Source organism: Mauremys reevesii, unplaced genomic scaffold, assembly GCF_016161935.1.
Source record: "Mauremys reevesii isolate NIE-2019 unplaced genomic scaffold, ASM1616193v1 Contig9, whole genome shotgun sequence".
Classification (NCBI taxonomy): domain Eukaryota; kingdom Metazoa; phylum Chordata; order Testudines; family Geoemydidae; genus Mauremys; species Mauremys reevesii.
In genome coordinates this window covers 625,984-640,036 of record NW_024100906.1, presented here as the reverse complement: position 1 = coordinate 640,036, position 14,053 = coordinate 625,984, and the positions used below count along the sequence as shown (strand labels likewise).

General features: G+C 51.9%; 2 protein-coding genes across 2 annotated transcripts; both read right to left on the bottom strand.

Annotated features, from left to right (window-relative positions):
* Window positions 1–4,023: 4,023 nt before the first annotated feature.
* On the bottom strand, window positions 4,024–9,059 carry LOC120395035 (zinc finger protein 629-like). Its single transcript, XM_039519228.1, has 3 exons — window positions 9,018–9,059; window positions 7,533–7,632; window positions 4,024–6,950 (listed from the first exon to the last, which is right to left on the bottom strand). The coding sequence occupies exons 1-3, from the start codon at window positions 9,042–9,044 to the stop codon at window positions 5,938–5,940; spliced, it is 1,140 nt and encodes a 379-aa protein (XP_039375162.1). The 5' UTR covers window positions 9,045–9,059; the 3' UTR covers window positions 4,024–5,937.
* A 1,302-nt stretch (window positions 9,060–10,361) lies between these two features.
* On the bottom strand, window positions 10,362–13,632 carry LOC120395036 (zinc finger protein 7-like). The gene is made up of 4 exons (XM_039519229.1): window positions 13,379–13,632; window positions 12,715–12,841; window positions 11,985–12,089; window positions 10,362–11,422 (listed from the first exon to the last, which is right to left on the bottom strand). Exons 1-4 carry the CDS (start codon window positions 13,388–13,390, stop codon window positions 10,731–10,733), a joined length of 936 nt encoding a protein of 311 aa, XP_039375163.1. The 5' UTR covers window positions 13,391–13,632; the 3' UTR covers window positions 10,362–10,730.
* Between the last annotated feature and the right edge of the window lie 421 nt (window positions 13,633–14,053).

Genomic DNA, 14,053 nt, shown 5'->3' with positions numbered 1-14,053 from the left:
GGGGCAAAGGCTGAAGGAACTGGGTATGTTTAGTTTGGAAAAGAGGAGTTTAAGAGGGGGACAGGAGGACCGTTTTCAAATACTTGAAAGGCTGCCATAAAAGAGATGGAGAAAAGTTGTTCTCTCTTGCCAGAGGGCAGGGCAAGAGGCAATGGGTTCAAACTATAGTACAGCAGGAGAGATTTAGATTCGTTTCAGGAAAATCTTCCTATCTGTAAAAACAGTAGGACAATGGAACAGACCTGCCAAGGGAGGTTGTGGAAGTTGCTTCACTGGAAGTTTTCAAAAGAAGGCTGGAGCCATCTGTCTGGGATGGTTCAGACACAACAAATCCTGCATTTTGGCAGGGGATTAGACTAGATGACCCTTGCGGTCCCTTCTAACTGTGGGGTTCTATGATTACTGACACTTTTTCACACACCAAAAACCTCAACAGCGAACTGGCTCTCGGTAAATAAAAAAAATGTAAATGATTCTGGAAACAACCTTGATAAAAATAAGTCACAAAACCCAGAGAATATTGACAGCTCTTACCAAAACTTCACATTTTTCTTTCTGGAATCAAAATAAGGGCCCCATTGTACAGCAAAATCCCTTTACCCAAATCCACCTATCCACGGTCTGGTTTAAAAGGCAGCAATTGTTAAGGTTTCCTAACAATCCCTATTAAAAGACCCTGTTTTCAGTGACATAACTTTCCCAAACTTTAATCATTCTGGGGTGAAACTGGATGGCCTCTGGATTCACCCTCAAATTAGTGCTAGCTGAAAAACTGAATTTCCACTTTGTGGAAAATTTTGTGATTTTGGGAGTTTTGTTTTAAACCTGACTTGAGACAAAAAGCTAAATTTTTCAAATGTTACACTAGACCAAATACAAAGATAATTCTGTCTGCAACATTGAAAGGGTCAGCTTTAATGATTTGACACATTTTGATTTGAAAAAATGCCCAAATGAAATGTTTTGAGTCAAAAATGTCAAACCTAAAATGTTTTGACCTTTGTCATCTTGGAAGATGAAGGCCACTAGTGGCCATTTTGATTTCTAATCCCACTGCTTCATTGCATAAAAAGGAAGGTAGGAATATGCCAGGTTGGAAAAAATGACCTGCTAAAGTTGAAAAGAAACAGGAAACTTGGAATGAAACTCTAATGTCAGAATGAAGTGAAACAGTAAAGTAAAAAATGAAATAAAAGATCCATTTAAAAACATGTTCTGATATAAATTTGTTGAAAATTTTGTTAGCATTGACAAAAAAACTAAATGAAATTTTTAGTTCTGACAAATTGGTAATTTTTGACCAAAAAAAATTAATTGGCCAATTCCCTACCAGTTCTGTTTCAGATGTCCTTAATAGTTCACTTAAGGTAGGGAGACTCTTTTCTTGCTTAGACTTACGGGATAATTTTGCCATGCACTAACGTACTAAGTTGTCCTCAGCTTCTCCTTCTAAGAACCTTCAACTTCCAGTCTAGGCTTTCATTCTGAACATTTGTTTGTTTCTACCTCCTGTGTGGGGATTTACCCCTATTATTTTTAACTTCAAACTCTCACTCAAATTCTGTTCTCCTGCAGTTTCTCTTTCAGTTCCTGTCTTCTAAGAATCTTTCCCTGTCTTTCTCCAGGCCCCGTCTCGCATTTGTCTTCTTGAAACTGGCTCTTTTCTCTTCTCCACCGTCCTTCAAAATACAACGCTATTCAGAGCCACAAAGAATCGTCTCACAAGACAGCTCTGTTTCTTCTGGGAAAGGTGCAAAAATTGCCTCATTTTATCTCACAATATTCCACTCAGCACACACCTTATTTTTAACACAGGACAAGTTCATACTCCTTGTTAGTGCAAAGGGGTATACTGTAATTCCCCGACCCATCTGAGCCAGCCAGTCTAGAACTGGTGTCTTATAAATGAATGGCCCCATATTCCATTCCTTGCCCTCCCTGAGTCAGTCACCGCCAGCTTGGCTTGGAGCTGGTGTTCTCTAGAAAGGCAAAGCCCCATATCCCATTCCCCACCCCCTCAGCCAGCCAGTCCCTCTGCCACGGAGCAGGATCAGAATGAGCACCCCTGAGTGGAAAGGCCTCAGTCCCCATTCTTCACCCTCCGCCACCAACCACCATTCCCTCTGCCCTGGGGCTGGATTGGAGCCAGCATTCCCTAGAGGGGCCATATCTCATTCCCCACCCTCTGAGCCAGTCAGTCCCCTCACATTGGGTCCAGACCACAGCTGGCACCCCTAGAAAGGAAAGGCCCCATTCCCCATCTCCTTGAGCCACCAGCCCCCCTCCTGTTTCAACATATTTATTGATGTTTTAGTTACAGACAAGAATACTGACAGACACCGACAGAAGCAGAAATACAGTTTGCTGCCTCTACAGACGAGCTGAATATGGGGCTAGCAGATTGTCCCTCAACTGGGATCAGGTTGGGTGAATTAGCAATTCTCCTCTGAACTGTTCCCAGAAAGGACAAGATGTTGACCAAACAATGAACCAGGTTTATGACCAGAAACAGTATTCCAGGGCATTACTGCCTCTGCTCGGGCAATGGACCCATCTGACCCAGTATCCTGCCTCCTGGCAGCCCCAGATCAGACCCATGGGCCCATCTAGCCTGATATTTCACCCGCTCCCTGTCACTCTGGATCAGACCAATGGGACTATCTTGCCCAGCATCCTGTCTCCAGCAGAGGCCATCGTCAGCTGCTTCCAAACAAGGTGCAAGAAGCCTCATCATGGGCCATTATAAAATAAATTACTCACCGTGAAAGTTTCTTCCTCCCTCTGCTACATTAGTGTCCGGTTTATGCCCAGAGGCATGACGGCTTAGATCTCTTAGACATCTTTGTCTCATACAGTGGTTTTCAACCTTTTCTCATTAGCAGACCTCTAAAAACATTTCAAATGGAGATATGAACCCCTTTGGAAATCTTAGACGTAGTCTGCAGACCCCCAGGGGTCCACAGACTGAAAACCACTCTTTTACGGTAACAAGCTTTCATAGACCCTGAGACATAGTTTGTGGACTGACCACGGGTGGAAAACCACTGGTCTAGTGGAGATGCATATGTTCCATATAAATCCTTTCCCTCAATCCTACCGAAGTCTCAGCCCCATTATATCATGTGTCAGGAGTTCCAATGGCTAATTAAACCTCATGTTTTTAAAAGCATTTAAAGTTCTACTCATTCAAATTGGCCAATGGGAAACATGCACAAACAAAAACAGAGCAAAACAAACAACTGCCTCCTCATTCTTAGACACATGCACGGCAATTATGCTGGAGATTTAATACAGGCAAATATGACTCATGTTCACTGCTTGGGACACAGACAGAGATGTGTGATTTTGGGTTATTCTACCACAAGCAATTGAAACTCCAAATGCAGGTGGAACCCACAATGTGGGCTTATACCACCCTCTAGTGGCTAGAACAGAGCAAAGATTTATGAGTCTATTTCCTCTAATGTACAGAGCAAGCAATAGAGGCTCATTTTGTTCTGATACAGAGGTTCCCAAATTCAGTTCCCTGAAGATAACTCAAACGAAGGGCCCCAACATTTTAGGCAAGACACAGATGGCCCTAGACAACACAGACACTCCAGGAGGATTGAGTCACCCAGCCAGAGCCCATAAGGAAAGTGAAATCAGCTTTTGAAATGGGATTTCTTGGACCTCCCTTCTAAAGCTGGGTCTGAAGGGGACTGTGCATTAATGATTCCTGCAGAGCAAGGGGTGAAGGGGGAAATTAACCTGACTTGAGGCATTGCACCTCCCCCTACTCCAAGGAGCATTTAGATATCTCTTTAGTAGGGCCCTACCAAATTCACAGTCCATTCCTGAAAATTTCACAGCCACAGCATTTTAAAAATCTTGACTGTCACAGTTTCAGATCTTAAATTTCATGGTGCTGTAACAAAACATGACTCTGACTTTAAAGTCTATGAGTCTATGAATGTGTGTTTGAAAATGGCAAAAGATAAACACACAAAGCCCTTAAGACTCAGCGTTTCTCAAACTGGGGGTCTCGACCCAAAAGGGGTTTGCAAGGCTACTGTAGGGGGGTCACGGTATTGCCACCCTTACGTCTGTGCTGCTTTCAGAGCTGGGTGGCCGGAGAGCAGCGGCTGCTGGCCAGGTGCCCAGCTCTGAAGGCAGCACTGCCACCAGCAGCGGCACAGACGTAAGGGTGGCAATACCATGATTCCCCAAAATAGTCTTGCACCCCCTTTTGTGTCAGGACCCCCAGTTTGAGAAATACTGTGTACTGCTGTGTACTTCTACCCTATAGTATAGGGTACTTTTATAGTATAGGGTAAAAGTAAATAAAAGAGCAGATTTCATGGTCCATGATGTGTTTTTCATGGCCATGAATTTGGTAGGGCCCTATTCTTTATATTCCACCAACTGTCCACTAAAGCACAGATCCCTTTAGGGGTTGCTTTGGCTTCTGGTTCCTTCCCTCTGCCCAATATGTTCCAAGGGAAATACACGGAACACCTCCTTCCACCATAATCTACCTGTTGCTGCTTCTGTATTTCCTCCTCTTTTCAATCCTCATCATCTAATTTCCTAACCCACTTACTTATTCTCCAAGGTAAAAATACCCAGTCATCTATGGACAGGTTTGTGAAAGTCCAGAAACAGCCTCAAGTCTTCCAGGAAACCAGAACTGATGCTCGATTCCTCTCTAGTTAATGATGGGTATAAAGCTGGAGTGACCATCCCCACCTCCTCCACTGAAGTTAAGGGAGTTAGGGCTGGATTCTGATCTCAGAGACCTCAGTGTAAATCCAGAGGGAACCCACTGATGTTAATGAAGTCAAGGCAGATTCTGATCTCACTGGCCCTCGTATGAATCTGGAATGACCCCACTGATATCCATGGAAGATGAGTTACAGCTGGATTCTGACCCCACTGACCTTGGTGTAAATCTGGAGCAACCCCACTGATGTCAGTGGAATTATACTGATGTAAAATGGCCATGTAAGTGAGGGCAGGATCAGGTTCCTGGCTTCAATCCCCCTAGAAAGAAGAACTAATGATGGAAACATTGGGGCAAATCTTCACCTAGTATATATCACTAGAACGCCATTCACTGCAGTGGACCCATGCCAATTCACACCATCTGAGGATCTGACTATTGTATCCAGTCCTCAAGGGGAGTATTGGTCACCCTGGATTCAAATTGCCCTGGGAGACGAGAGTTGACTCTACTGGAGGCAATGTATCAATTCACCCAAAGTAGTTAGGAAGGACCTTGAGTGGAGACATTGTATCACACTGATCTTGGTCTAGAGATATCACTTGCGAAGAACTGGCCCTCTTGGATACAGTTGTATCAAAGCAACCAGGACAGAAGAATTGACAATGGTGGAAACATTGTACCAAGTTCTCTGAAAAGAGGAAGAGTGACTCTATTGGAGACAATGTATCAATGCACCCAAGGAAGGAGACATTGTATCAAAGGAACCCTGGCCTACCCTCCAGGGAAGAATTGACTCTCTTAGAAACATTGAATCAAATTATTTACGGAAAGGAGAAATGACCCTGGTGGAAACATTGTATCAAATGTGCCAGGTTAAGAGGTATGTGTGATCCCACTGGAAACATTGTATCAGATGGACCCTGCTAGAGACATTGTTTCAAATCCCCCAGGAGAAGAGCATTGACTCGTAACACTGTTAATCAGGCTGACCCTGGATAATACACTGTATCAAATTCTCCAAGGGACCAGCGGTGACTAGTGGCACCACAAACCCAAGCTGACCCTGAGGGAGATATTGGGTCAAGTTCCCCAGAAGAAGAGCATTGACTCTACTGGTGGATGACATCTCAAGCTGACCCTGGGGGCAACACTGAGTCAAGTTCCCCAGGAGGCCACATTGGGATTCCTGGTCCACGACTGGAGAGTTGAAGGTCCCGCCTTCTGCCCCAGGCTCACAAGATCTCCCTGGTGTGCGTGCGCCAGTGCTTGACCAGGGTGGAGCTGCGCCCGAAGTCCTTGCCACACTGGGTGCAGTGGTAGGGTTTCTCATGGCGGTGGCTCCGCTGGTGGTCCGTGTAGTGGGAGTTCTGGGAGAAGCCGCGCCCGCAGTCCGGGCAGACGTAGGGCCTCTCGCCCGTGTGGGTGCGCTGGTGGCGGATGAGGTTGGAGCTGCGGCTGAACTTCTTCCCGCACTCGGTGCACTTGTAAGGTTTCTCGCCGCGCTGGGTGCGCTGGTGCTGGAAGAGGTCAGAGCTGCGGCTAAAGCCCTTCCCGCAGTCAGGGCAGATGTAGGGCCGCTCCCCGGTGTGGATGCGCTGGTGCTTGATGAGGTCCGAGCTGCGGCTGAAGCTCTGACCGCAGTCGGGGCACTGGTAGGGGCGCTCCCCGGTGTGGGTGCGCTGGTGCTTCACCAGGTCGGAGCGCTGGCTGAATCCCTTCCCGCACTCGGTGCACGTATTGGGCCGCTCCCCCGTGTGGGTCCTCCAGTGCTGGATGAGGGTGGAACTGCGGCTGAAGCTTTTCCCGCACTCAGTGCACTGGTAGGGCCGCTCCCCTGTGTGCACCCGCTGGTGCTGGGCCAGCAGGGAGCTCCGGGTGAAGCTCTTCCCACACTCGCTGCAGATGGTCGGGTGTGCCTCGCGGTAAGGGGGTTTCTTGGGGGCTGGTCTGGGCTGAGTGGGTGCCAATGGAAGAGGCAGCCCTGGGGGCCTTTCCCACTGAGATTCCAAGGCTGAAGGGGTTTGTGAGCCAGGAGAGTGCTCAGAGGTTTGCCGCAGGGCTGGAACCTGGGATAAAGTCTCATCAGACAATGCCCCATCTGGGTCCTCTTCAATGGACTCATTCCCACCAGGCAGCATCCCATGTGGCTCTTCTCCCATGGAAGCATCCTCATCGGGTGATGCCCCATCTGGATCTGCTCCCACAGGCCCATGCTGCAGGGAACTCTCCTCATCCATCCTGCCACCTGATGGGAGAGAGAGAATCCAGCCAGGGCTCATTCTCTGGGGTTGCCAGGTGTCCAGTTTTCAACCAAACACCTGGTTGAAAAGTGACACTCCCAAGCCGGGTGAAAATGAGTGAGTGAGAGAGTGAGGGTGGGGAAGAGTGAACGACAGAGGGAAGGGGGATGAAATGAGTAGGGTGGGGCCTCAGAGAAGGGGTGGGGCAAGGATGTTTGGGTTTGTTTGGTCAGAAAGTTGGTCTGCTTGGTTGACAAACCCCCCCGGGGTGGCAAATGGGTTTGCCACTGAGCAGAAAACCTGAGGGGCAGGAAGTCAATTCCCTCAAACACTTCCCCAGTAGGGAGAGGAAAGGCTGGTTCTGCCCCAATGGGTCAGCTGAGCCCTCAGAGAAAGGCTGGGAGAGGGGAGGGTTCCTGCCAGGGGTGGCAGCCGGGAGTGACACCTGCCGTGAGGACAGGGCACCTGCTGCAGATGACACTGAGCCAGACGAGACAGAACTGGGGGACTCCCGGCAGTTTTGCTGAGATCCCAGCTGTTCCCTTCACTCCTGGCCACTCTCTGAACCAGTGTCACTCATTGCTCACCTTTGCAGGAACCTTTCAGGCTCTCCTGTTCCTCAGCACCCTGAAGATCTGGGACACAAGGCCCTTCCTCTCCCTGCATCACGGCAATCACGGGGGAATCCTGCTGGCAGGGAAGAAAACAGGTGAGTTTGTTACATTTCCCCAGAGGGCTCTGTTCAGAAGCTGCTGCCTGGTTTTAAACCTGGCCCTGTTCTGTGCACAGGGGTGGGGGCAGATCCAAGCTGAGGTGAAATTTCACAAGGGCCCTTCCAGTGATCAGTGCCAGAATGATGGAGGAGTCCTGTCTCCCAGCCCTCCCCCTGCTGTAACCTCCCCCCCCAGACCCCACTCCTCTCAGAGCTGGGGAGAGAACCCAGGAGTCCTGGCTCCCCCTGCTGTAACCCCTCAACCTCCACTCCCTTCCCCTCCCCTCCTGGAGCTAGGGAGAGAACCCAGGAGTCCTGGCTCCCCCTGCTGTAACCCCCAGACCCCACTCCCCTCCCAGGGCTGGGGAGAGAACCCAGGAGTCCTGTCTCTCAGCCCTCCCCCTCCTGTAACCCCCCAGACTCCACTCCCCTCCCGGAGCTGGGGAGAGAACCCAGGAGTCCTGGCTCCCAGCCCCTTTGCACAGCGGCGTGGCTGCTTTCCGCCCCCCATCTCACCCTCGGAAGGACTCAGCCCCAGCCGTGGCCCTGCCCTTTGGCGGTGCTCGGGGCTATTTAAAAGCAGCATCCCTGCAGCTGAGCTGCTCCCTGCCCCCTTGGCAGTGGTGCGGGGCTCCGCGCGCGGGACCGGCAGCGACCCCGGGAAGCGAACCCACCCCCACCCCCAGCAGGGGCAGAAGCTCCGCCCGCTGGGGTCCGGGGCGAGGATCCGCTGCCAGCAGCAGCTCAGCTGGAGACAGGATGCAGTGCGCCTGCAACCCAGTCCCCTGGAAATCTTCCCTGCCGCATCGTTCCTGCTCCTGGGCTGCCTCCCTCTGCCTGCTGCCCTTGGAAGAGCTCGGACTCCTGGGTTCTCTGCCCAGCTCTGGGAGCCAGGACTCCTGGGTTCTCTGCTCAGCTCTGGGAGGGGAGTGGGATCTGGGGGGTTAGAGGAGTGGGGGCTGGGAGCCAGGACCCCAGGGTTCTCTCTTGTAAAAAAAAAAATGAGCTGGTTTAATAATGTCTGGGGTTATAGGAACAGGGGCAGGGAATTTTTGTTTAATGTCTTTTTTTTAATCAGAAAATGCATCTTTTATAGTTTTCTCTGCCTCTTGAGGCGCAGCCACATGGAAGATAACAGCCTTCTACAGCTGCATGCTAATACTCCTTTATCTCAAGCAGTAGAGGCCCATGCTGTGGACTTTAAGGGTCTAGAATCAAATTCTGCTGCTAAGTAAGCAGGGGAAGCTTTGTGAAACTTGCATTGTTTGCTACCCAGAGATTGCCCCATTATGTTAGAGCCTAAAAGTGAAATGGATTAGAAACAAACATGAAATTGACTAGACCAGATTCAGTGCCTCACCTGCTTGAAATGCAAAAAGGAAAGCATGTAGTCAGCATGAATTCATCCTGTTCTGCACGTTGGGTTGTGTCTTATCCCTGTTGCAAAGCAAATGTAAGATGCCCCCATGGAGGTGAGTGGTGGATCTGATCTGTTGTCTTTTAGACTCACTTTGCCCAAACGTGCCAAAAGGTCACGGAGAATCTCTTCTAATTTAGGCCAGTTCAGCCATGTCAGGTGTGTTTACTGTGTGTGGAGTAATAATAGATTAATACATTTTAAGGCAAGAAAGGGCCATTAGGATCATCTTAATCTGACCTGTTACCACAGGCCAGAACATTTCTCCTAGTAGCTCCTGCATCCATTTCATAACTGCTGGTTGAGCTAGAACTTTTGAAGGGAAATGTCCAATCTTGATTTTGAGTGATAAAATAATCCATCACATTCCCGGATAAATCATGGTTAATCACCTTGACTGTTAAAAATCAGAGCTTTTATTTCCTGTTGTAATTCACCTCCTCCCAGCTCCCAGGCTTCCAATCGTGCTATACATTTGCCTGCTAATATTTAATGATATCAATTACTGTGTTTCTTTATTCAGAAATAATTCCACTGAGCTTAGTTGAAACTGTCCAAGAAAGGCAAAGGCATTTTTATCCAGAGACACTCCACCCCAAAGGATTACATCATCAGAACAGACACTCATTGGTGATCGGATCCCAAAGACAGGAAATTTGTAGAGAGGGAGGTTTCTGTAGGTGCATAGAGAGGGAGCATTTTCTCCCTTCTCTGGGATGAGATGCCCTGTTCCAATGAATATGCACAAGATCGGGATGTGCCAATATTTCCCCAGGACTCTTAACTCTGGATTTCCTGATTAAAATAATCAGTTTTACCCAGGCATCAGTGCCTTGTGAATTTTTAACAATGAGGGGAATTAACCAGTGGAACAATTTACCAAGGGATCGTGGTGGATTCTCCATCCCTGGCCAGTTTTAAATCAAGATTGGATGCTTTTCTAAAAGATCTTCTCTAGTTCAAACAGGGATTAATTCAGGAAAGTCGTAACGGCCTGTGTTATACAGAGGAGATGATCTAATGGTGCCTTCCAGTCTATGAATCCTTCCGTACACTTTATTCTAGTAGTGTCTAGTGATCCTAATTTCATTCAGGGCCCTTGTTGTGCTGAAAAGGGGGGGTCCAGGTCTGAAAAGGGGTAAGATTAAACACTGAAGAGCTGAAAGCGGTCTGGGGTTTCATATCAAATTACTGCTGACTTAAGCCCATGGCAACAACAACCAAATCTTTTTATCATTGTATTAAAGATACCCAAAAAGAAGGAAAACCAGTGAAGGCTGTGAAAAGTCAAGTCTTAAGTAAGGCTTTTATTTTTACCGTCCCCCTTATTCCCTTTCCTTTGAGCTGTAGGGTTTCTTTTTAAGCGTGTCTGACAGTCTTTTAGTGGCCAAGAAGTGGTGGCAGTTCCATCGCATTATCATTAACCAATCACAACACATTTTATTGACTGCAGCAATAAACGCTCCCTCCTGCTTCTCGGCTCTTTCAGCTCCCTGTCACGCCAGCCAGTGACTTCCTCTGGAGCTTTGCAGAACCCTTCGCAGGATCCTACTGCAGCAGAGGGCCCAGCCCTGGTGCTACAGAAGCTGCAGCATCGCATTGCAGCAGAAAGCTGAGCAATATCTAACGCAGGAATGGCAGTGTCCCATCCACAGCTCACGGTGCATCCCTGATCTCTACCACTGGGGCAGCCCCCTTGGGTCCTAGGCTCAGCACTGCAACGGCCTCCTCCTCGGTGTGTCCCTGGTGGTGCTGGGTCAGCTGGTGCTTGTGGCAGAAGCTCCTCCCACACTGGGTGCAGCGGTAGGGCTGCTCCCCTGTGTGGAGGCGCCGGTGCCGCGCCAGGTTGGAGCTGAGGCAGAAGCACTTCCCACAGTCGGGGCAGCGGAAGCGGGTCTCGCCGGTGTGGGTGCGCTGGTGCTCAATCAGGTTGGAGCTCTGGCCGAAGGCCTGGCCGCAGGCAGCGCACAGGTAGGGCCGCTCGCCCGTGTGGGTGTGCAGGTGAGTCTCCAAATGCGGCTTCTGCCGGAAGCTCTTGTCACCCTCGGTGCAGCCGTAGGGCCTCCCAGAGCCCTTTCTGCACCCAGGGGCCCTCCCGAGCTCCCTGGGCCGAGGTGGCCTTGCCACGGCTGAGGGCTCGAAGAGGATGCCCAGGAGCCGGCCGAAGCCTCGCTCCTGGCGTCCGGATGTAGCAGATCTGCTGGGCGGGGGTGCCTCCTGCTGGCTCCCCCAAGCCCTGCCCTGGCTGGGGTTCTGCATGGCCCACTTCCGGGCTATCCCTGGGAAGGTCTGCTGGGGGTCCAGCCTCTTGAGGCTTTTCTCCTGGCTCCGCCTCCAGTGCCTCTCGCCTGCCGGGAAAGGAAGAGACATTCAGAGAGGAAGGTGGAACGATGCTGATTTACACCCTCCGGGCATCTGGCCCAACCGACTCCAGCAGAGTGACATTGATTTACACCTTCTGGGGATCTGGCCCCACTGATTTTAGGCCAGAAGGGGACCATAACATGATCATGGAGTCTGATGTCCTTCAGGGAACACACGGAGAACATTTCACAGAGTGATTGCTGAAGAGAATCCAGCCGGGGCTCATTCCCTGCGCCGGTGAGAGAGGGGTCAGTAAATGGGGTTTGTCACTGAGCAGAAAACCTGATGGGCTGGAAGCACCCCTCCCCCATGAACCTGAACCCTTCCTCGGGGTTGCCCCAACATCCCTGCTCAGCCCTCAGAGAAAGGCTGGGGGAGGGGAGGGCTCCTGCCAGGGGCGGGATCCAGGAGTGACACCTGCCATGAGGACAGGGCCCTGCTGGGGATGATACAGAGCGAGTGGAGACAGAACTGGGGGGCTCCCGCTGGCTTGGCTGGGATCCCAGCTTCCCCCTTCACTCCGAGCCAATGTCCCTCATTCCTCACCTGTGCGGGTGATCTCGCTTTCCTCAGAGCCCTGGATATCCGGGACCCTCGGCTCTTCCCCTCGCTCCATCCAGGAGATCATGGCGAGGTCGGGGACAGGGAATCCTGCTCGGGGGAAGGAAAGAGGAGAGACAGGGCTCGGTGAAATCTCCCGCAAGGGCTCGGTGCAGAGAATGTGTCCTGATTTTAATCCCAGCCTCGCTCTCAGTGGGGGTGGGGACACAGGATCAGAGTGGAGGGGGAAAGTTCACAGGGACTCTTTGGGGGCAGGGAGATGCCTGGGGGCAGGTGGGCTGTGCCCCCTGTGAGGGAGTCACGGCTCTGCATTATGCTCCATGGGGCAGGGATTGCCTCTGTTCTGGGTCTGTGCAGCACCAAGCTCAGTGGGGGCCCGGCCCATGACTGGGTTTCTTAGGCATTACCGTAATATACCTAATAAATAATGTATAGTGCCCAGTCCTGGCCCATGACTGGGGTTCCTAGGGATTACCATAATACACTTAATATACAATATACAGCACCCAGCACAGTGCCATGGCTGGGGCTCAGAGGTGCTAGAGCCACATAAATGAAATACATCTCAGTGGTAAGAGGTGGGGGTCTGTGGGCTTCAGGGGCCACTCCACGAGAAATCTACAGAGCTCGAGAAGAATCAAGAGCTGAAGCCACCCTGGGTGCATAACCCCTCTCCCCCCGCAATCCCCAAGGAGCAGGGGCAGCAGCGCCTCACCCAGCGAGATCAGAGTCTGGTAATTCTCCTGCATGACGTCCCTGTAGAGCTGCCTCTGCCCTTCATCCAGGAGCCCCCACTCCTCCCGGGAGAAATACACGGCCACCTCCTCGAACCCCACCGGCGCCTGGTGAGTGATCACAGGCCAGACAGTGAAAACAACACTCTTCACATTCTCGCCTGTGTAACTCCCCAAATGCCTCTGCAGTGACCAAAGAGAGTCCCCAACCTGATCTATCCCATCCCCGCTGCCCTGAGCCAGCCAGTCCCCCGCCCCAGGGGCTGGATCGGAGCCAGAGCCCCCTAGAGGGTAACGACCCCCCTCCCCCTCCCCCTTGAACCAGCCAGTCCCCCGCCCCAGGGGCTGGATCGGAGCCAGAGCCCCCTAGAGGGTAAAGACCCCCTTCCCCATCCCCCTTGAGCCAGCCAGTCCCCCTGCCCACGGGCTGGATTGAAGCTGGCGCCCCCTAGAGAGGGAAAAGCCTTGTGCCCCATTCCCCACTGCCCAAAGCCAGCCAGCCCCCCTGCCCGGGGGCCCAGAGCGGTTCTGATTGCCCAAGGGGGTTAGGGCACATTTCTAACCCCACTGCCTCACTCCATACTTATTATTAACTGGGTTGGTTACAGTAGCGCCCAAGGGCAGAGTTCAGGGACTGTTTCCTACCGGGGCTGCCATCCCCCCGGCTGTCTGGTTCTCCTGCTGGGGGGGTGTATGTGGGGGGGGTGGTCCTTCTCCCCTCCTCGCTCTCGCTGCGGATCTCGCTCTTCCTCTCTACATCTGCTCCCCAGCCGGGACACACTGGGGGCCCAGCCCGCGTCCGCCTCTGTCCTTCGGGGGGAGCCCTAGATGAGCACAGCGGCCCCTCCCTTCTGGCCTCTCCCCTGAGGACCCAGGAGTCCGGGCAATCAGCACCGTTATAAACACCATCCCTGGGAAAACAGCCCAGCCGCTGCTGGTTCCTGGCGCAGACTGGCTCCGGGTCCAGCCTCCCTGCGCCGGGGCAGATCGGGTCCGCGCCCCGGCCCCCCCCGCACCCGGAGCAGCCGCGGCGTGGGGGCAGGGGGCTGGGGGGCTGCGCTGCTGGGCCAGCCGGGCTGGAGCCTCGGGGGGAACCCGGGTGCCCAGAGGAAGGATTTCCCGGGGACACCCAGGCTAGAGGCTCCCGCGTTGGAGCCGGAGATGGGATCCTGTCATCCCGCGGAGTCCTTCGCCCAATGCCCTGCTCCCCCCACCCCAGCAGCCGGGGGGAATCTAGTGGGTTAGAGCAGGGGGAGTCAGCAGGACTCCTGGGTTCTATCCCTGTGTTGGGGGCTGTAGTGGGTTAGAGCAGAGGCTGGG